The 24,255-nt window shown below is 40.3% G+C and overlaps 1 protein-coding gene across 1 annotated transcript; it reads right to left on the bottom strand.

The window, feature by feature from the left end:
• Positions 1 to 7,371: 7,371 nt before the first annotated feature.
• LOC131249231 (glucan endo-1,3-beta-glucosidase 8-like) lies at positions 7,372 to 18,427 on the bottom strand. The gene is made up of 2 exons (XM_058249873.1): positions 17,338 to 18,427; positions 7,372 to 8,621 (listed from the first exon to the last, which is right to left on the bottom strand). Exons 1-2 carry the CDS (start codon positions 17,670 to 17,672, stop codon positions 7,523 to 7,525), a joined length of 1,434 nt encoding a protein of 477 aa, XP_058105856.1. The 5' UTR covers positions 17,673 to 18,427; the 3' UTR covers positions 7,372 to 7,522.
• Positions 18,428 to 24,255: the final 5,828 nt, after the last annotated feature.

Raw genomic sequence — 24,255 nt, 5'->3', positions numbered from 1 at the left:
TTCTCTAATGTCCCAATTTCTATTATCATTATGTCACACCGGTTGAAATTTATGGTTTTTTGAAAACATTCAAAATTCAAAATTTTGGGATTTTGCTGCTAAAATGGTTTTCGGGAATTTCGAATTTCAAAAATGCAGTGTGTGTTTTTAGTCCCATATCGGAAATGATAGAAATTTTTTTAGGGTTTATATGTGGATTTGTTGGTAGTATTCTTACTTGGATGTTTTGGAGGTGGAGATACTCGGGTTACGTGTTCCAGTGCTACGCGTGCTCAGGCACGGCCGTGGGCGGTGTGGCTGTAGTGGCGCACTCTGCACTTCGCACGTGCGTATCGTGTCACAGAGTAGTCGCTCTCTCGTGACCTTACGCGAACCGTCGCGAGACAGTGCGATAGGCCTGGTCAAAGCCTAAGTGCGGTGGGTCTAAAATGAGCCAGAGCTTTATAAGCAACTGAGAATGGTCGGATCATAAATCTGAAATGTTCAGCAGTTTCTAAAAATGAATAGCTGGCTTGAAAACTACAACGGTCCGAAAACGGACGAGCTATGATGATCTAACGGTCAAATCTTATGATTCGTCCACTACTTGGTGCCTATATAAACTGGACCATTCCGGTCCAAAATCAATCATCTCAACACCATCTCTCCCATCAGATACTCTAAATATCTTTCTTAGAATGTTGTGAACATTTTTACTGTCTGATTCTGCCAAACCAGATCTGTTGTGTTAAAATGTTTCATAGTGGACCCATCATAATTGCTGCACGCCTGATCCAGATAGTCTTGTCTTATCCTGTAAGTAATTCGCCAACAACCCAACATAACATTTTACGTGATTCAACCTAGTGAAACGTATTTCATATTTTATTTTATTTTTCTATTTCGATGTATCCAACATATCGTTTTTTCCAACAACACTAATGAGAAACTTTGACATTTTGAGAAATGATGCCAGCTCATCATGGGAAGAAATTGAGGTAAGTAGGGCAACATGATTAGTAGTTCAAACAACAACTTAACCAACCTCATTATAATGCTCGTATTTGTGTGTTAAGATATCTCAAGTCCTCTCTTGGCATGAGCTTTTTTTAGTCCTCAAATAGCTCCCTTCATATAGCTATTTGCTTATTACAACTCTAAATGGGTTAGTTGCTCAAAGGCAGAGTGCTCAATGGAGTTATTTTATGATACTTTGGAAAAATAAAGAAACAAACAACAATTTCAACATCATTTGCTGAATTTGAGTATCATGCTATAGCCAATACAACTTGGCTCAAATCTCTAATCCAAGATCCCAGCATTTTCTATAATTAACCTATGAAACTTTACTGTGATAATCAAGAAGCCATTTCCACCACCATCAATCTCCTTTTTCATGAACAAACCAAACATATAAAGATGGATTGTTACCTTCTTTAGGAAAAGAAAAAAAAAAAATCATTTGAAGTTCTTAGTACTTCTTGTATGCTTATCAGTCAATAGCTGGTTGATATTTTTACTAAAGCTCTTACTCGTGACCAATTTAATCTTCTACCACATAAGTTGGGCATTATAAATCTTCACGCACCAACTTAAGGGATAATATTGAGATATATTTCTTCTTATGCGTTTGAGGATAAATTTTACTTGTATTGCTTTTTATGTTTTGTCATATTTAAATAAGAATATATTAGCTTTAAATTTATTTTGGAGGCCATTCCTCTTGTATAAATTCAAAGTTATTTTCAATAAAAAGCCACAATCAAACTATCCAATATTTTAATTTTAATTTTTTCCCTTTCTCTAGCCTTTTATCACCCAACACCTTTTTCAAGTCAGAAATACCGGCCAAACGACTATAAACCGTTGAAGCATCTAACGGCTCCAAATCCCATTCATATTCATAATTCTCTATAGAATTATTTGATATTTTTCATAGTCTACACGCATGCACCTGGAAATGGTATGCGTTGGCATGCATAGGGCCCATATAGCCCCAAAATCAAATCCACTGGATGATCTAGATGCTTCGACCATGTTGAATTTTGGCCATTCGTTAGATGCCTACCAATCAGCCACTTTGTCTCTTGGTCAGATGTAAACTTTGGTTGATGGCCCATCGACGGTGAGTCCCGAAGTTTGGACGTCTGTGCTTAATAATCATGGGTTTATGTGTATGAATCCCCACACTCTGCCCGAGTATCAAAGCTTTCTCAAAGAGAATAGAACCCAATGCTTTTCTCTATATATGCATTTTGACTTTTTCTTTTCCTTTTTCTTTTTCTCTTTCTTATTTTACACGAAAAGGTCTAAGTCCAACGAGTTGGACTACAAGTCATGGTTTACCAAGCAGATAATTTCCTGCCTTTCATGTTCATGAAAAATCCAACACATCCAATAGGTTGGCAACATTATGAGGATCTTCTTGAGACAAAAGCAACCGCATCAGCTTATCAAGTGGACCACACTTTATTTTACTATTTATCAATGGATGGAAATAATCATCAATATTTTAGTACATATGATAGGTATATGAGGTTTATTTTTATATAAATGATTCTCCTAATGGGGATAACTTATTGGAAGGCTTGGATTTTATATTCACGTAATAGGTTGGAAGTTATCTGATAGTTGGACGGTCTCTTATAATCCAACTGATTAGACTTGTGACCTTTTCTTTTTACATCATCATACACGTCATAAAACATGGAAACGGATTGGCTACTTCCCCTGCCACCAGCCCGGTGGCTGATGGTCGGTGCTTTGTGGGCCCCACCATGATGTATATGTTTCATCCATTTCGTTTATCCATTTTTACATATCATTTTAGGGCTTGATCCCAAAAATGAGAGGGATATAAATCTTAGCTGGACCACACCATAGGAAAACAATACTGATTGGATATCCACCATTAAAATCCTACTAAGGCCCACTTTACTGTTTATTTGACATTCAATCTGATGATTAGGTCATACAGACCCAGATTAAGGAAAAAATCAAAGATCAGCTTGATCCAAAAGTTTTATGGCAGCCAAAAAGTTTTTAATGGTCGAAATTCATTCAACACTGTTTCCTGTAATGTGATCCCTTGAGAGTGGGATATATCTAATTTTTGGTCTCATACCATAAAATGATCTAGAAAAATAGATGGACGGCATGGATGAAACGCGTACATCATGGTGGGTCCCACAAAGCACCGACCACCGGCTATTGGCGGGTGGCAGGGGGAGTAGCCAATCCGTTTCCATAAAACATTGCTGCCACGGCCCACCTAAGGAAAGACTGTCCACAATCTTATCATGTCAGACATCATTCAGCCACCAAAGAATTGGGAGCGGATTATGTGGGACACAGGACTCCCCCAAGACGGTGAAGCCCTTTAATGTAGGGCACCCCTTGGTATATAAATTTTATGTCCACGTTGTTTATCTGTTTTTTTCAATTCATTTAAAAAAATTATCATTAAAATGAAACAGTTTCAATTATCAGATGAACCGTATTATAGAAAACAATGGTGATTGATTATTAATGAGCTACATAAATTTTGAATCAAGTTGATATTTATTTGTTTTTTCACCTTCATCTAGAAGTTTTTTCTTGGAAAAAGTTTTCAATGGTAAAGTGTTCAATCACCACTTTTTTTTATCTATAGTCCACCTGATACTCGGATTTTCTTCATTCAAATTATTTACGGAGTAATTTAGTACGCTTTTATGGCAAAGTAAATTTTGTTGGACCCCATCATAAATGCATGTAGTTTATCTACATCTACCGTCCATTTTTTCCAATTCATTTTAAGGGGTGAGCTCAAAATTGAAGTATATCCAAATCTTAAGTGTACTGGCCCCTTAGGGGAGCGTTTGGCCCATGGGTTTAAAGGAAATTAGGTAGGAATGGGTTTTAAGATCCCATGATTCATTGCAACATACTATTTGGGACACACATTAGGTATGAGTTTCGAAGTCCCTTCTTAGAACTGGCGCCTGAGCAATGGATTCCCATAATCTTGCTTTGAGTTTCGTGTGAGTGTTACTATACCCAATGATTTATGTGGTGTAATTCATATAAACTTTGGATCCAGCTCAGTTTTGGGCCCATCACATAAAATGATGTCACAAAACGAATGTACGGTGTGGATATAACACATACATCATAATCGGGCCCACATAACTGGTTGATTTGAATGCACTATTGCGGTGTTATGTGGCAATTCCAAACGGACGGGGTTTGACTAGTGTGGCTAATGGTCGGTGCTATGTGAACCCCACCATGATGTATCTATAAATATAAATCTTAGGTGCACCACACCATGGGAAAATAGTAGTGATTGAATTCCACAGTTAAAAACCTCCTGGGGCCAACTGTAACGGTTATTTGGCATCTAACCTGTTGAGTAGGTCATAAAGACTCGGATGAAAGGAAATGTATATATAATCTAAAACTTTTGTGGACCCCAAGAAGTTTTTAATGGTGGGCGTTCAATTAACAGTATGCAGTCCACTTGAGATTTGGATCAAACTCATTTTTAGTCTCATACCATAAAATGATCTGGAAGAATGGGTGGACGGCATGGATGAAACACATACATCATGGTGGGGCCCATAGAGCACCGACCGGTAGTGGCACGGTTGAAACACATTCATTTGGTGTGCTTCTTCCAAACATGAAGTAGAATGGCCTCCAAGCCTGTCATTGGATTACGATACAATCCCTGACACCATGTAATTGTTACATTTGGCTAATTCCATCCCACTTAAACCCATCTAATCCCATAGACCAAACACCTCAAAACAATGGGAATAATAATTTCCACCATTGAAACCTCCTCAGAGCCCTTATTAATGAGACATGACTGAAGGGAAAATACGAATATAAACTTTTGGAACCCTCAAGAATTTTTTAAAAGCTCTTGACTATTATGATTTTGGTACGTGAGAGTGAGATGTTGTCCAAGAAATTAGACAAAAGATATTCTCGAGATGGCAGCATAAGATTTCTTCCATTATTCATTTCAATATTCTACACGGATGCACGGAAACACTCTCCAACAGATTCTCTTGCATTGGTGTATCAGTAGTAGTGCCCAACAGATTGGCGGGGGTTGACACTTCAATTTAAAATCATGTAGCTCTTTGCTTTCCTTTTAAAGTTTTTGTCCCACTCAAACAAGGAGGGGAAATGGATCACGCCACGAACTTACGTCACCTAGTTCTACCATTCCCACCATGATGCATGTGCCATATCTACGGTGTCCATTCATTTTGCTGGATCATTTTAAGACATGAACTAAAAAAAGTAAGACAGATCCAAAGCTCAAGTAAACCACATCATATGACTCAGTGGAGATTGAATGCTTACCATTGAAAACTTTTATGGGCAAAGGATGTTTTAGATCAAACTGATACATATGTTTTCTCTTCATCCAAGTCTACCTGGTGAGTGGATTAGGTGAGAACCAGCCCTCACCCAAGATAGTGTGGTCCTTACTGTGGGGCCCACCTTGATGTGTGTATTTTGTATCCATTCCATCCATCCATTTTTTTTCGTATCATTCTAGGGCATGATCCAAAACATAAAGAAGATCCATTTATCAGGTGTACATACTCTAGGAAACAGTTGCGATTGAACACCTTATCATTAAAAACTTTTTACGGCGCACCTTAATGTTGTTTGCCATCCAATCTCTTGATAAGGTCACATAATTCTAGAAGAAGCATAAAATAAAATAATTAATAATAATTTAAAAAATATCAACTTGAACTTAAACTTTTGTAGCCCATTAATGGTCAATCACCCATGTTTCCTATGGTATGGTCCACCTAATAAATGTATATGCTTCCTTCTTCTTTTTTTGGATAAAGTCCTAGAATGATCGGGAAAAACAGATGAGCGGGGGGATACAGTATATACGCATCAAGGCCGCACCGTAGTCGTGGGTGAGGATGGGGTCTCACCTATCCACTCCCATCTATGTGATGTTATAAACAGGTTGGATGGCGAATAAACATCAGGATGGGCCCTAGGAAGGTTTCAATGGTGGGCGTCATTATCCCCACCAATTTCTATGGTGTGGTCCACAAGAGCTTTGGATCCACCGCATTTTTAGGCCCATGCCCTAAAATGATATCATATAATGGATGGACAGTCTGAAAGTAACACATGCATCATAGTGGGGTCCACATAACTTGGTAACATCAACACACCCATGCAATCCACTTCCCTATAAAGGCAGGACCTAGAAAGGCCTTTTATATTGAGTCCATCAAGACGCTTGTAATGCAAACCAAGAAATTCCCTGGAGATGTCCATACGCGCATGTATGGATCTCCTGCACCGCATCTCTCAATCTCTTCACTTTATATTTTTTTAACCAACACCAGCAGCAACTGGTTGGAACTTTCATGAGATCCACCCCATCCATCAAGTACATTACTTCATTTTCTCCTCAGCATCCAAAGATCATGACCATCCCTAAGTTAGGTAGGCCACATACTAGAATTCATATAAAATGTAAATCACACAATCAGTGGTCAGGGCTATTTTTGACCCGGATCATTTAAACCATGTCCCAAATCTGATGGGTGGCTGGGATCTCGCACGTGCACCATGTATACACATGAATTCACATAGAGGTTTTTCGACTGAGCACTTTCACACGGTGGTTCTCACCTTATGCATGCTTGTAGTTGTAGGCTTAGATTGGAGGGGATTGGAGAGGATTAGAGGGGGTTTCAAATCCCCATGGTTGTTTGGCAGCATAAAGCAACTGGGGATTGCCAATCCAGGGGGTTTCCAATCCCTTCTTTGAGGGGGTTTGTAATCCAAGGTGAGAGCGTGGATTACACCTAAAATCATTTGAATAGTTGCAGGTATAAATGTATGTCACTGTACACTATCATTCTACTGGGCACATGGCCCACTAACGATGATCAGCACCGTCCAAACATTGTTCATGTAGATCAGCACCGTCCAAATATTGTCCAGCACCGTCCAACCATTGTCCATATCAATCAACGATTAAAAATCGTTGGTTAGTCACTAAGACATGATCTTGTGCTTGCGGTCCATCTGAGACTTGGAATTTCATCACTTTTAGGCAAAACATATATTTTAGCGGGCTTATCACAACCATAGTGTCAAAAATTATATATCTCACTAATTGGGGATATTAAAGTTGATTTAGTAATTAAATTCAAACCCCCGTGAATATACCATGTATAGGTATTTTTGAATTAAAGTTAGATTCACACTCACGGGTACCAAACACACCGAGCGGATTGCCAATCCAAGGGGTTTCCAATCCTGGGGGTTGCGAATCCAGGGGGTTCCAAATCCACGCTCCCAAACAGGCCCTGGATTATAACAAAAAAATGCTAATGAGAAATTTCTAAGTGACCCCAAAAATTCCCACCACAGTTCTATTTCAATGCATCTAAGAAATGGACGACTAACCCAAAGTCTAACAACATACAACAATAGACCTAAGAATAATAACCAATCAAAAAATTGTACATTATAAGATATATATCTACACCAATAATCTCTAAAGAAAGAAAATTAGGATTATCGATACAATCGCCGCCGTTACAAGCGATGGGCCACAGGCCGGCGCCCTGGCAATCTGGATGATGAAATTGCATGTCCCCTGTGAAATGTTCCGATCCGTCAACACGGCCAGGCCTTCAAAATTGCAGCTCTCCTCCTTGTGGTTTTGCACTTGGAAATACATGTTGAATGCATATGAAGCATTCCCCATCTCATCCAAGCCATTGCACGATGACCCGTACCCAAGCGCGGTGCAATCAGCATAGGTGCATGCATAGTTGACATTATCTCCGAGCTTGCTCGTATCCTTCGCATTCGGATTGTAGACACACCACTTCGTCGGCAAGTACTCAACGCCCTTTGCCGGCACCAGAAACCTGTTCTGGGCCCCACCTGAAAGATCCAGCGAGTACTTGAGCTGACCATCATACTTAAAGATTCCCCAATGGCGCTCGAAGCTCCCCGGTGCAATGCTCTTAGCATCCTCATCAATCAGACTGAACAAGTATACTTGTATGTTGGTGGGCCGCAGTGGGGTCCCCTGATTGGCCGCCAACCGCTTCAAGAGGCCGTTGTAAAACCGCTGAGCGTAACCAATGTTGGCGTTCTTGTCTCCGTCGGTGGGCCACCCGACTTCTCCAACCAAGATTGGCAAGTCACCAAAGCCAACTGCTTTTAGAGCAGACACCAGAGTATCAAAGTTAGCGTCAAACACATTGGTGTACTGAATTCCGTTATCAGCTATCGGAGTAACCACCCCATCAAAGAAAGCAAAGTCCACAGGGAAGTTGTCGTCGGCGTAGAGGCTCAGGAAAGGGTAGATGTTGACAGTGAAGGGTGCCCCATTTTGGTTGAGGAACTGGACGATCTGGGTCATCAGATCACTGATGTCAGAACGGAATCGCCCAGCGGATGGGACGCTGTTGCTCGCGGGGGAGTTATAGACATCGGCATTGAGGGGCACAGTAGCCTTTATGGTGTCACCGACGCCCGCCTCATTGAGGGCTCTTTGTATGTTTTGCAGGGCCGGGAATGTAACGTTCAAGAATGAATTGTTGTAAGATGAGAGGAAAGGTTCATTTCCAACCGCTACGTATCTGCACACGAAGATAATAAGGAAAAAGAAAATGGCAAGAAAATCATGATTAGAAGCTCATGTTGAGACGTCCAATTCTCCAAAAAAACAAATAAAATCACATAATGGTTTTAAAAACAGAATGATACATCTATCACTATGATAAAAGTAAGATGCACCACAATAATATACATGGTTAATCAAGCAAGCATGAAGGTATAGCAATGTAAAGAAGCCGACAATAAGAGTGTGGTACAGGGAAGGCTGTCAATGGGTCGGATCATAGACTTCTCAAACCTGGGATGAACAGGGTTTGGTCTTGTTGGGTCTGGGGCCTTTTGCTTACAGGTCTTGTTTTCGAGGTCCCAAACCTGATTCTAATGGAACAGGTCAGTCTTTAGACGTTGGCTTTGAGTTAGGTACACATCATATGCGGGCAGTTACATGGTCGGGACGACCTGAATGGAAGGATCATCACACACACAAATGTGCCACCATGGTGTAAATGGGCTCCCTTACATGCATATAGCTTGGTAAACCTCATCCCATTGCTAGAATAATTAACATTCATTTCAATATATTGCTATTAAAATTAACCAGACCCAACCCAACCCAACCCAACCCAACAGAGCCATTTTTAACCGGGTCCAAAATGATGGATATTTTTTTGAAACATAACATGAATTTATTAATAGAGCAAAGAGATGGTGCAAAAACTACAAGCGAAACGAGAAAAAAATTACAATCCTCTGAAGATCTTATACAAGTGGCCTACTCCACTCACTATAAGGAGAATAGCCTTAGAGAACACCTCTTACGCCCTAATAGTTTCGTTCTGAAAGCATTTGCAATTTCTCTCCCCAAACTGCCCACAAAGTGGCAAGAAGAGCCAGTCTCCATAAGGTTTTCTTTTACCAACCAAGCTTGACCCCATGCCAAACTAAGAGCAAGCATAACCCACATCAAATCAAATAGCTTAAGGAGGCTACCCCACATCTTCCTAGCAAACAAGCAATGGATAGAGAGGGGATCTATAGACTTGGCATCTGCCATGCATATCATGCATACATTGGGAAGTACCATAGCTTTTCTTTGGGGATTGTCAATGGTGAGGACTCTATTTCTTCCAACTAACCATCCAAAGGCCATAGCTTTCGGAGGAGCCGCATAATGCCACACATGAGCTGTATGGTTACAAGGGGCGGCTTCAGGCAAGAACTGAAGAGAATCAAAAAAGGAGCAGACTGAGAATCGGCCACATTTATCCTTAAAATAGATCTTACTATCTTGATCTCCACTCGCAGGAGAGCAGAACTCGAGACAATAAATAAGCCTAGCAAAGTCCTCCCTTGTTTGACAAAATTCTTCAATAAGATGGCGTTCGCACCACTCCATCACCACCCCACGAAAAGCATTTAGAAACCAAGATGTTCCCCTCCAAGGAGAGGGGCTATTCTTGGGAAAACAGAGTTGAGGGGGAAGTCCCCAATCCACACATCCTCCAAAAACGAATTCTTTCTCCACTGCCAAGAGAAAAGCCAGCCCCATCCACAAGCCTGTATTTCAAGCTTGAAATCCCCTTCAATAATCTAGAAGCTTTGTATAGCGAGGAGCCTTTGATCCACCATCCTCTATCTTCGTAGCCATAGTTTCCAAGCGATGATCACTTTCCCATTGAGTCCTCCACCCCATTCCTCCAAAGGCCTCGGCCACCACCACAAATAGAAAAGGGGGAGAGGATCACCTTGTCGAATTCCTCTTGTTGGGCTTGAAGAAACCTTTAGGAGATCTGTTGCTCAAGACCGAGAAACTAACCGAGCTGACATACCCCATCTAACCTCTCCATTTCGACCGCAACCGAAACACCCTAACAAATAATCCAGTAAATTCTAGTTAACATGGTCAAAAGCCTTCTCGATGTCCACCTTACACACGATACCTTTCCCTTCCTCCTTATACTGAGAGTCAATGCACTCGTGGGCAACTAGGGAGCTATCCAAAATCTTTCTTCCAGCAATAAATGCACTCTGAATTTTTGAGATGACACTAGCCAAGACCACCCGAAACTTGGTGGCTTAAGTTTTTGCAGGATTTTATACAGGACCCCAATCAGACTGATTGGCCTTGAGTCTTTTAAACTATCTTCCCCTGTCACCTTCAGGATGATGGCAATGAAGGGAAGCCCCTAAAGAAGACAACAACCAGCCCCTCGAGTGAAACTTAATCATGAAACCCTTAAACCCCTAAAGATACCTTTCAGTACCTCCTAAAATTCTTGGGAAAATGCCATGGGGAAGCCATCAGGACCCGAAAGCCTTATCCCTTCCGAAAGACACCACTATAGCCTTGACCTCCCCCAAGAACAGATTCTCAAAGAAGGCAGCCTCAATATCAGAGAGTTGACCACCGAGTCGCAAACTTGGTATGTTTGCCTCGATCCTCCTTCCGTCCACCACAATGCTAGTACCAATCTTATTGCCTCTAGCCCGAGCACCCACGATAATATGAACCAACCATATTTCTAAATATGTCCGATAAATTGGACCTAGACACGTTAAGATCGGGTCATGTCCACCCATGGCAGTCCTAAGTGTAGCCACATGTGAAAACTAGGAATGCTGGAGATCCTTGTCGTGCACATGCAAATGACCTGGCCCAAAATTGGGGTGGTCAACCTATCATATGGACCACACCTGTATAAAAACAATGGACGGTTCAAAATAAGGTGTGAACAGTCCGCATCATATGAACAAATACACCTTACCTTTCTCCTTTTCACCAAGCCTTGAGAAGTGGTGAGAAGCACTCTTCCCTTTTCTTAGGTCGTCTCATTAGGTTCTATCCCCACTCCCTCTTACCTACACCAGAACCACACCCCTCCTTAGCTTCTCTAAACTCCCCACCATACCTTTTAGAGAAACCCTTTGTGACAAGGTCCTCTAGAGTAGAGACTCAAGAGCTCCAATCATTTCCTCTCATCACATGGAGTATTGAGGTTCTTCTCCACTCACATCTCTAATCAAGGCCTTCATTGATTCCACGGGATACTTTTACAGAATAGGGTAGGAGATCTACAGGGGTGTTTGGCGCATGGAATTAGATGAGATTAAGTGGGATGGAATTGATTTTTTGCAATGATGACATGGTGTTAGAGTTTGTCTACAAATCCCATGTTTTAGTGGATATGGTATGCCATGTTTGGAATGTAAACATTGAAAAGGTAAATCCTGGGGTTTATTTAAAATCACGTTTGAATTGATCCATAGAATTAGCAAAACCCACCATCCACGAAAGACACTGTTTGGAAATATCACATACTTTCCTATTGCGTTGACTTCAACAAATTATGTGGACCCCACTATGATGTATGTGCTATATCCGCACTGTCCATCCATTATGCGTGATCGTTTTATGGCATGGGCCCAAAAATGAGGAAGATCCGAAGCTTACATCGACCACACCAGAAAGCAATAGAGATAATGACGTCGACAGTTGAAACCTTCCTAGGGCCTACCGTGATGTATTTTTACCCATCAAACCTGGTCATAAGATCACATAGACTTGGATGAAGGGAAAACACAAATATCAACTTGATCCAAAACTTCTATGGCCCCCAAGAAGTTTTCAATGGTAGGCGTTCAATCTTCATTGCTTTATGTGGTGTGGTCCATGTGAGCTTTCGATCTGCCTGTTTTTGGGCTCATGCCCTAAAATGATCTTGAAAAATGGATGGATGGTCTGGATATAGTCCATATATCATGGTGGGACCACAAAACTTGCTGACATCAACATACTCATCAGTTGGATCTGCATCGTGCACGGGTGGGATGGCCTGCTATATTTCAAATTTCAAATGCATTGAAAAGCCTCTGCTACAAATCCCATGTTTCGAATGGATTTTTCATAACCCTTCTCAATACACAGCTCATTTCCAAAGCATATAAACCTAGCAATTGTTGAAGAAAACAAACATGGTGTAGGATTTAAATGGTGGTATTTTCAATTCCATCCCACTTAATCCCATCTAATTCCATGCGCCAAACACCACCTAAGAGCTCCAATCACCTTCTCTTTTGAGCAATCGAGAGGGGAACACGCCTTAGGGAAGGACAGTCATCTCCCATTGCACGCAAAGGCCTGTCAAAGTTCTTTTTCCTCCACTCATATTGCTAGGCCCTCGGTTGACCTTGAGGCTAATTTTATGGAGTCTCTATATCATGGCTATATCCCAAGCATTAGTACATTTTTTATATTCATTTTTCTTTGAGCCACAAGTTCTAATTTAGAGCTTAAATCCCAACAAACATGAATCTCATGAGTAGAGATTGTACACATGTATGGGCCAAGAAGGTGCATCGTACCTTCCGTCTCTGTAACTGAGGCTCTCTTTAAAATGATTGCCAATCAGTTCGACAACAGTGATGCATGCAATTTCATCCACCTTCGAACTATTTACTTGAGAATGGCATTGAATCTCACACCACATGTCCTTGTACTCCAAAGGAAATGGGGTGGCTAAGAGAAAGAATCAATACCTTGAAGTGCCTCATTCCCTCATTGAAACGAATTTTCCCAAGAATCTATGGGTTGATGTTGTGTCAAATGTTGTATGATTAATCAGATGGGCTCTTGGATCATTGGGGGTCAGACACTATTCAAGATTTGCAACCAGATAAAACCCTGTTTTCCTATCCATGTTCAAGTGTTTGGATGTGTCTTGTCATGTTCCTATTATGCACTGAGAAAAATTAGATGCCAAGGCAGTCAAATATATTTTCTTGGGTTATTCCTGTTACTAGAAAGGATACACGTGTTATTCACCTAGCATCCCAAGAAAAAGGCTTGTCTTGATGAATGTCAACTTCTTTGAAGGCATTCTATATTATTCATCTTAAGGGAAGCCTCTCAGTCATTCTTCTTGAGGAGAGCCCTCCATGTTTCATTGTTTTATTGCTTTCTATACTTGACTCTTCATCGTCTCTCATGTTAACCCTCTAACTACCTCTCCTCCCTTTGCATCTCCTCCCCCTCGAGCCCTCCACAAGCTGGGGGCATAAAGACATGTTAAGCAGAAGAGAAAGGATATTGCTTTACCTGAGGTTGGAAGGAATTATGAAATTGCCATGGTAAGAAGCTATGAAACATGTAGGAAAATACCAACATCCCATATACCCAGCTGAAGCTTCCATCATGTTTAAGGCAATTTCAAGCACATCAACAGAAAGATCTAAACTACTCAAATTGTGAATGGAATTTCTTCATAGCATAGAATTTATTATCTAAGTTATTATAGTTATCATGTGCAAAGAGGACATTCCAAGTGTGTGGAAGGAAATGAGCTTGCAGAAGTTGCATAGAGCAAAAAAGCGAGTCAAAAGCAGGAATCAAAGCCTCAGTGGCACCAGACTAGAAGGTTCGTGCAACTAAGGTTCAAACAACTAAGAAGTCAGTGAACAGCTATGATGGACTCTTATCTTTCAGTTATATTTGTATGAGTTGACATAAAACGGGCGTACTAACTTATCAAGCACTTTATACACATATACATGCCCTATATGCACAAGATCCAGATCATTCATTAATTGGTCTTGCAATAGATGCCATGTGCACCAAGAATCGTGATGGCACGATGGCCGGATGATCCTAGTCGCCTATTGGATAGTAGGAAAGTTCAATTGACGGCCAACATCCAATGCACACAAGTCTGCCAAGTGGCTAGAATCACTCAAACAGTTTGACTTTTGCGGGTATGCCCCATCAATGGTAGGGCACACTGGACGAACGGCCCGGATCTCAAAGATGCAGGCAACCTGTACACAGATAGAACACTTGATAACAACCTTAGCACTGGATCCTTTGACACAAGAAAGAGAAGTCGACTGTACTTAAAATATTCTCTTTTGAGCAACAAGACATCAGCCAAAGAAAATGGCCCAAACTGAAGACCAGATATACCCATTCAGCAACCATGCAATCATGCTTTGAATAATCACTACCGGTGCATCTATCCATCAACTCCGAAACTAACATTCATCAGGATGAACCAGATGACAAGCACTACTAATCATCTCTATAAGCGTGAATTTTAACCAATTTAATGATACATTTCCTCATAGCACTACAAGTTACAATGCTCCTAGTTGCGTCGGGACCTTTAGACAGCCCAATCCATTGATCCATACTGTCCAAAATGTCCAGTGCACATTTCATAGGCTACTACGCCCACATCACACCAATTTGACAATATTAACCATTTGATCACTGGCCTTTAGTATGGACGGTCTAGATCAATTACACAAAAAATAGGTCAATCAACACTTTGATCCATCTATTCCTTAAGGCCCATTATAGATTGATTGCGATTCTAAAGAATTACTTTTGTTAGGCAATTGTAGGCATCCGATCCATGGTTTGGAAAAAGGATGGCTGTAGAAAATAAGGTCAAATCTAAGGAATGGTTTTGAGATTTATTGGACAGTTCGGATCGATCAATTGGACTGACCAAGTGAAACCAATGCAACTAAAAGCAGAGAGCACTGGAGAATTTCTTAGTGATCTATTTATGTTACATATAAAAAAGCACTGTTTCTTCTTTGAGAACATTGCATACAGGAAACAGAGCTTTCCTAAGCCCATACATGTGTACAAGTCAGCTAATGCAGACACCACCACATATGTCAGCACAGCAGACAGGTGAAATATCCAAGCCATCATCAGAAGGGTACTACATAAATTCTCTATTCCAAGAACCCGGTTGGTCCACTGGTCAGATGGGCCACGATTAACTGAACAAATTTAAAGTTGTGAGAAATTTGACAGAAGTTTTCTAATCCATCCGCTTATTTCTGATACCATGACACACATACCGAATGGACCGCCTTCATCTTCCGGCAGAAGCATCTACACGGTGAGGTCCATATGATGGGTGTCTTGCATATTTCACCCATATGTGATGCCAGCATATATGGTGGCATATGCATTAGCTGGCTTGAACACATAAGTTGGGTTAGCAAAGCTCTAGGCAACATGCCATTTTATTAGAGATATGATGATACTCAATTATAGTGTGTATTCCTATGTGAGGCAAAAGACAACCGACCAAGATACGAGCCAATCCACTGTCGATCATGCATGACTCAAAAAATAACTATGATTAGAACAGTTTTGAATACTCAGTAAGGGAGAAAATGGGGCATCCATGATCCACCTCTCCTATCAAAAGGCCTATCATGATCATAGGTGGGCCTGCTTGGGTCCCAATATAAATTTGGACTGTAATAACATACAAATTCATGTTCGATTCGGAGTCATATGATACATTTTCATCTGAAAGAAGTTTCAGATGAAAATAACCCAATCTTTTACGATTTGTTTATGAAGAAGAAGTTTCTCGAACACCAAAACAAATACAGAAAAAAAAGAAAAAGAACAACAAAGTAAAACAACCAATTGAAGATAGAATAGGAAGAAAACACACACACACACACACACACACACACAGGGGGGTAGAGGAAATCTTTGAAACTAAGCCAGAGTGTGATGGATGATGTACAAACACCTAGAAATTACTTAGAAATTGCATATGTGGCAAATAATAAAGTGATTCAAATTAAACAGTCCAATGCAAGTTTAACAGTTTAGATGTATCACGATTCATGAACCACAAATTATGCTTATTATATTACCTAACTATTGAGATCGGTGGACATTTATTGGATGGTTAAAAATGAAGATATCCAATGGTCTTATTCCAACAAACAAGTGGCCACTTAACAGAGGATAGGATTTTCAACCAATCTGTGTTTGGACTAAAACGTAGCAATAGCGAGTTTGACAATTTAGTTTTTAATTCAAGTAGATATATGCCACGTGTGCCATTTCTAGATGGCTGCATATCAAGCATCATATGCAGCCAGAGTATCAAATAACTCCCCATAAAAAAGGAACTTTTTTTTGTGTAAATGCAAATTTCGGCGAAGAGAACGGAAAATTGTAAAACCAACGAAGTTGCTATCAATCCCATTCCAACAACAGCAAAAGTAGAGCAGCGTTTGGATGCAAAAGTGAATTTGAATTGAGACCACTAAGTTTAATTAACGGGAAATTATGAAGATTAACATATGTTCGCTAGTATTTAGCGCCCTTCAAATCGCAGTTATATCCGGCAATATTAATGCTAAAAATATGGTGATTTCAATTTGTTCATTTCCACTTTATTAGACTAATTGCAATTCAATTCGATACAGATCATCCAAACACACTCTAAAGAAATCAAATCACAAAAAAAAAAAAAAGCAGAAATCACAGTACAAATTAACCAGCATCAAAGTAAGAAAATCAATACCAAAACAATTATTAAAAAAATAAAAATCCAAAAGAACCCAAATAAACACTATTAATAAGCAAAAATCAGCTGATATAAGGACTCGTAGACTACAGTTTTCAGTACTGGGAAGTGTGGCCAGCAATCGAGACAGTTCGATTGCAGAGTCCCACTGTGGATGGACCAATATTAGGACTCTTTTAGTTGAAAGTGGGCCATTGCTGTACTTCTATTCTCAACCGTCTACATGGAAGCCACAAATAGAAAGTTAAGGATTGCGTGATCAAAGAGATATTCGGGACATGGTCCATCGACGGTGGAGCGCAACAGATCAATGGTCTGGATTGGCAAATCATGAACTGAAAAATGCCAAAGATCTGGCGATTCTTCTTGTTATGAGAACTAAAAAACTCACTTGATGTTTACTCCTCCATTGAAATTATATCTGCTGACATTCCTCTTCACCCAGTTCTTCGCCGAATCGTAATCTGTCATTGTCGTCAGCATGTTGTTCGGGATCGCCACCATCACTTCTAGCCCTGATCCAGCCAGTGCCTTCATCGTGGTCTGGTCGGCATCGAACAGCTTCACCTGCTGGAATCCATTGTCTTTAAGGAGCTGGACGACGATATCTGGCGGCAGCTGGTGCGATGCCATTGTTCCCCAGTTCACACCGAGGCCTTCGACGACAACGACAGAACGCAGGAACCCGGCAAGGAAAACCCAGATCAAGAATTGCAATTTCAACATTTTGAGATCGACCCAACACCCAAAATCAGCAGAAAATGTAATGTTTTTTAGACTTTTCTTGAAACTCTTTTGAAAAATCACCTTTACCGACAAACAATATCAGAAGTGCTAGAAAAATTTATTTTCCCCCCTTTACATATAAAGGGAAGATATTTTCAAATAGGGAGCTGAAATCGGATATTATGAGGAAAAAGCTGAGATTTTTTGGAGAAGATATTTTGAAGAATAAAGGAGAAAAGATCAGATGGAAAGAAAGAATCGTTTCCAGCGAAGAAAAGCTGAGATTCTATATTATAATACTTGCAAGGAGATAAACAGAAAAACCAGAAACTGTACGGAAAACCGCCTTTCAAAAAACCACCACCAAAACCAATCGAAAAACCAGATTCTAGAAATGGCTTGGTTTTCGGAATGAAGATGAGATTTTAAGAATATAAAAGGGAAAAACGAAAAGCAGAGGAGAGGGAAACCGAGGAAGAACCAAAAACCGGCAGGGAAACCGCTTACGGAGACAAAACCACCCACCCCAATAGATGGAGAAAGGGATTTTCAAGGTGGAGATTTATGAAAAACCCAATGGAAAAGAAGAAGAGAAGAAACAGAGGAACCCAAGAACCGGCCGGAAAACCGGGGTTTTTAGGAAGGAAAACCACCAAAAGAGATGAAAGAAACCGGATTCTCGAGGTTGGTTTTGAGATTCGAGCCTGATTCAGTGCCGAAACAGAGAGAGAGAGAGAGAGAGAGAGAGAAAGCTCTTCTTCTTTATTCTCTTCTCGATCTCTGTATACAGAGATAGTGAGAGAGAGAACAGACAGTTGATTGAGAGAGAGAACAGAGCACCAGAGAAGCGATTCGCGCGAGTAGATATTGTAAGAGGTGAACCTCGCCAACATGCCAACGTGGCAACCTATAAAAGATCCAGACCATTCATTACTACAAAAATCCTGATTATATACTAGTTCTTACTTAACATGATCACTTAATGGCCCAAAATGGTGTGATCATTGGATGGCCTTTTGTGGCCGTTCATTAAACATGGTCATTTTTAGAACGAAGAGCTTTCATCTTGCACACGTGTGTCAGGCGATCGGGTATCACGCGATTTACAACTTCCAAATACTAACGCGCGCGAATCTTAACTTAATTCTCCACCGAATAAAGGGCCTTTTCCTGCTAACAAAGCGGGATTTTTGAGACCCACGTTCAGATGCTGACGCAGCACACGTTGCCCCAAACCCAACAGCCCACGTCGCCCGTGAAGAAGGGCATTTTCGTCATCTTAAAAATAAAATCGGGTTAGACCCGATTAGCTGTTACCGGGTAACACCAATGTGGTGTTACCCTTACCGTGGGCCCCACCTTGATGAATTTATTATATATCAACACCGTCCATCTGTTTTTGCAGACCATTTTGAAACGTAGTCCAAAAATTTAAGTAGATTCAAACCTCAAGTGAACCACACTAAGGAAACAGTGGTGATTGAATTCTCACCATTAAAATTTTCACAGGGCCCACCCTATGAAAATATGTAATGTTTATTTACCATCCAACCCGTTGATAACGTCAAACAGATATGGATGAAGGGAAAATACAAATATTAGCTTGATCCAAAACTTATGGGGCCTACAAAAAGCTTTTAATGATTATTCATTACTTTCTAAGGTGGCGTTGTTCACAGTAGAAATTGACATACTTAATTTTTATAATAACATATTGAAATGAGCTGAGAAAATAAATGGACGGCGTGGATATACATATTATTAATCAAGGAAAGATCCAAACGGTAAGGGCAAAACCCACTATGGTGTTACCGGATAACAGCTAATCCGCTTCCTAGGCGTAGTATCGCTTGCCCTTCGAGGCCGGATCTTGTACCCGTTTGTAAAGTAAGCTTTATTCTGCAACCAGATTATTGAGACTAATGTAATTTTTTCGTAAAATCCGATCCGTCCATCATGTATTTCCCCTCGTTTTGTCCCTTGGATCCAAAAATCAGGCGATTTCATTATTCATTTGGGATAAACTCATGGCTAAAATATATTAAATCACGTTTTAATGGCCCACATGAGTTTTTAATGAACCATTGATCATGTTATGATTAATCTTACAAATGGATTAGATTGCATGTTAAAAACAATATTGGCCCCAATGAAATAGAGAAGTTTTTAATGGTGGACGTTCCCATCCCAAATTTTCAATATGCTGTGATCCATCTGTGCGGTGGATGAGTGTGATGTTTTTCACATATAAATAACCTGAAGGTTTTCACATTTTGGACGGATTTGATGTGAGCCCTACATCTTGGTGGGCCCCACACACCAACTTCCCAAATAAAGGGCATTTAAGTAATTTGAGTTGCTATCCAGGGAATATGGCGGTGGGAAAGCGAGCCCTTTTCGAATATGTAACTTTTCAGTGCAGCCGGACGGTCGGTCGCCGACATTTGTGCCGTTGCACGGTCTACTATTTTGATAGTTTGCCACTATCTACACAACGGTGGTGATTCATCCACCGTACGAAAGGCATAGTTTTACGGAAATCTAGAACGTCCAAATGCTTGAAACAATCATGGAAGGGTCATATCCCTAACTTCTGACCGATCAGACGATTATTGACCATCTGATTTTCTCCTGTTCGAAAGATCTTAATTGTATGGCTAGGATTTATCACCGTACTTTTAGAGGTAGAACCAGCTTTGGCCTTGATTGCCGCGTACGTGTACAATGCATAGGGAGGATGCATCACCTGCAAGTTTTAAAACGATGCGCTACCACCAGAGTCTTCGAAAAGGATTGGCTGCTGAGCCAATGGCTAGTGGTCGGTGCTACGTGGGCCCCACCAAGATGTATGTGTTTCATCCATGCCGTCCATCCATTCTTTCAGATCATTTTATGGTATGATATCAAAAATGAGGTTGATCCAAATCTCAAGTGGACCGCACAGTGTTGATTGAATGGCCACATAAGTTTTGGATCAAGCTATATATATATATATATATATATATATATATATATATATATATATATATATATATATATATATATATATATTCCCTTCATCCAAGCTCTTATGACCTAATCTAAGCTGTCAAATAACCATTACATTGGACGATAGGAGGTTGTTAACGGTGGACATTCAATCACTACTGTTTTCCCATGGTGTGGTCCACCTGAGATTTATATCTACCTCAATTTTAATATTGAACTTAAAATTATCTTTAAAAGATTGATGGACGGCGTGGATAAAACATATACATCATGGTGGGGTCCACATAGCACCGACAACTAGCCACTTGGCTGGTGGCAGCGTCACTAGCCAAACCGCCTCCTCAAAACATTAATGATAGTTTAGCACACCAATTAAGAGAGTGGTGACTGCTCAACCGTACACGTATTATAGTTTTTACAGAGATCCTGACCGTCGTTATATCTGAATCGATCGAGGATAAGAATAACAAAAACCTTATACGGAATAGATTATAGTAAACATCTGATTCTTCACTAAAAGTTGCGCCATTCACTCTATAAAGTCTAATCATTCATTTAATATCCATCAATTGGACGGTTATGATTACTTGATGAATGTTATTTTAAGATAGTACTCCATAAAAAGTGCACCCCATAATTTGGATGGTCCAGATTTCCGTCTATGAATGTCATATCTGAGAAAGATGAGTCACCACCATTTTCAAAACGGTAGCGAACTACCGTACGAGTCCACGCGCTAAAACTTTTTGAATGGAATTTTAACAGGTAATCGCCGGACCATCCAACTGGTACGGACGCGAATTTCCAACAACCCGTGTAAACAAAAGATATGTGGGGCTACCGAGATCTCCGGATGTCATCTAATCCGTCCATCATTTTTAATAGGTCGCTATTAGGACGTGATACCAAAAATGTGGACAATCGGGCTATCATCATTAATGGAATGGATTTCACAATCGATGTTAGTCACCTGTAAAGAGTTCAACCGGATGAATAGACAATCCGCGATTATGTCGTGGATTTTGAAATCCACCGTAATTCTCAATGTCGAGATAGCATTCGGTGTTATAATACTCGGATTAATATTATCCTTCTTTTTCTTTCCAAACGTTGGATGAAATTTATACTGGATCAAATGTAATTTCATATCCCCCATGGTGCAAACCACACTTTTACCACCGTTGCATCTCGAATTCATTCAACTATTAAAGGACCTTTTGGGGCTCGGTGGACTTTCAATTATGTTTAGCATTTTCAATAGAGAAATTTGCGACTGTACGACCCATTTATGGCCCATTTAGGAAACTACGCCCACCTCATTTTCCTTTGCGAGAATACGCCCCAGCTGCATGGAAGGCTTGCCAAAGGTCGAAAATGCCCCCTGCTTGTTCCTTCAAGCGGATATATGGTGCTCGAAGACGAGCGCTGACACTCCTCGAACGCCGAGTTGTACGAACGGTTCAAAAGATATCAGAGTTACATGGGCCCCACAGTTACGTATTTATTATATCCGCAACATTCATCCATAGTTCGAGATCATTTCGGAGCATTATCAAAAAAAAATCCTATTCAAAGATCAACTGGACCACACCACAAAGAGCAACGGGAAAATTGATTTTAACCATTAAAAATTTTGTAGGGCCCACCATAACATTTATTTTCCATCCAATATATTCATAATGTCACAAAGACCTAGATGAAGAGGAAAAACAAATTTTGTAATGATCCAAAACTTCTGGGACCCTTAAAAGGGTTTCAATGGTAGACGTTCAATCTTCCACTGCCTTTTACAGTGTGGTCCACTTGATAGTTAAATCTATCTTATTTTTCTTCCCAAGCGTTAGTATGAGTTCGCCAAATAGATGGACGGTTTGGATATAACACATACCTCATAAAAGGATCCACAAAGGTAGTGGGGATTACAACAGGGAAAAAAAAGAGCTAGTATCTATGGCTACGGATTATAACCGTAGTGATAACCGCAGCCAATGCTTTTTCAATATGTCCTCTACCATACATCGAAGGTCTTTCGATATGTACTTCGATATATCGAATGTCTTTCGATTAATCGGAAAAGGTCCAAAGCTGTCTAGCAACTTTGCATTAAAAATCCTGCAACGATTAATCGAAGTGTATTCGATATGTATCGAAGATATAGCTACAGATTATAGCTGTAGCCATAACTGTAGTCCGTAAAAGTTTATGCAATTTTTTTTTTTTTTTATTTTTTATTTTTTAGTTTTTATTTTTTACATGGAGAACTTTATTCTACCTACAATTTTCTCTAATACATATTTATATAAATATGTATATATAAGCATATAAAAAAAAAATTTCTCTCTTTTTTTCATTTATTTCTCTATTCATTCAACAAGAATATCTTATAAACCAAAATTAGTTACTTGATGTACCCTATATGATTTTGGGGTAGGAGAAGATACTTTAGCCAACTAACCTAGTTATTTTCCAAGATTCCATCAGGTCGATAGTCGAAAATCCATTTCATTCACTTTGCGGTCAATTTCAATCAGTTCGTGGTCATATCCATACATTTCACCGTCAATTCCCTCCACTTCATGGACAATTCCATGCATTTCATGGTCATCCCAAACTATTTTATGTTGATTCACGGTCGTTTCGAGGCATTTCGCGGTCAATTCCCTTCACTTCATGGTCATTTGCGTGCATTTCGCGCTCAAATCGCTTCAAACATGATCATTCCCATGCACTTCACGGTCATCCCAAACAATTCCGTGTTGATTCACGGTCGTTTCGAGGCATTTTGCGGTCAATTCCCTTCACTTCACGGTCATTTGCATGCATTTTGTGGTCAATTCGCTTCAAACCGTGATCATTCCCATGCATTTCACGGTCATCCCAAACAATTCCGTGTCGTGAAGGGAATTGACATCGAAATGCCTCGAAATGACCATGAATCAACACAGAATTGTTTGGGACGACCGTGAAATGCATGGGAATGATCATGGTTTGAAGTGATTTGACCATATAATGCATGCAAATGAGCGTCAAGTGAAGGGAATTAACCGCGAAATGCCTCGAAACGACCATGAATCAACACGGAATTGTTTGGAATGACCGTGAAATGCATGGGAATGATCATGGTTTGAAGCGATTTGAGCGCGAAATGCATGCAACTGACCGTGAAGTGAAGGGAATTGACCGCGAAATGCCTCGAAATGACCGTGAATCAACATGGAATTGTTTGGGACGACTGTGAAATGCATGGGAATGATCATGGTTTGAAGTGATTTGACCGTAAAATGCATGCAAATGATCGTCAAGTGAAGGGAATTGACCGCGAAATGCCTCGAAACGACCGTGAATCAACACGAAATTGTTTGGGACGACCGTGAAATGCATAGGAATGATTATGGTTTGAAGCGAATTGACCGCGAAATGCATGCAAATGACCGTGAAGTGAAGCGAATTGACCACGAAATGCCTTGAAACGACCGTGAATCAACACGGAATTGTTTGGGATGACCGCGAAATGCATGGGAATGATCATGGTTTGAAGCGATTTGACCGCGAAATGCATGCAAATGACCGTGGAGTGAAGCGAATTGACCACGAA

Source organism: Magnolia sinica, chromosome 6 (genome assembly GCF_029962835.1).
Source record: "Magnolia sinica isolate HGM2019 chromosome 6, MsV1, whole genome shotgun sequence".
NCBI classification, from domain to species: Eukaryota; Viridiplantae; Streptophyta; class Magnoliopsida; order Magnoliales; family Magnoliaceae; genus Magnolia; species Magnolia sinica.
Note: the sequence above shows the minus strand (reverse complement) of the source record. Positions and strands in the feature narration are given on the sequence as shown.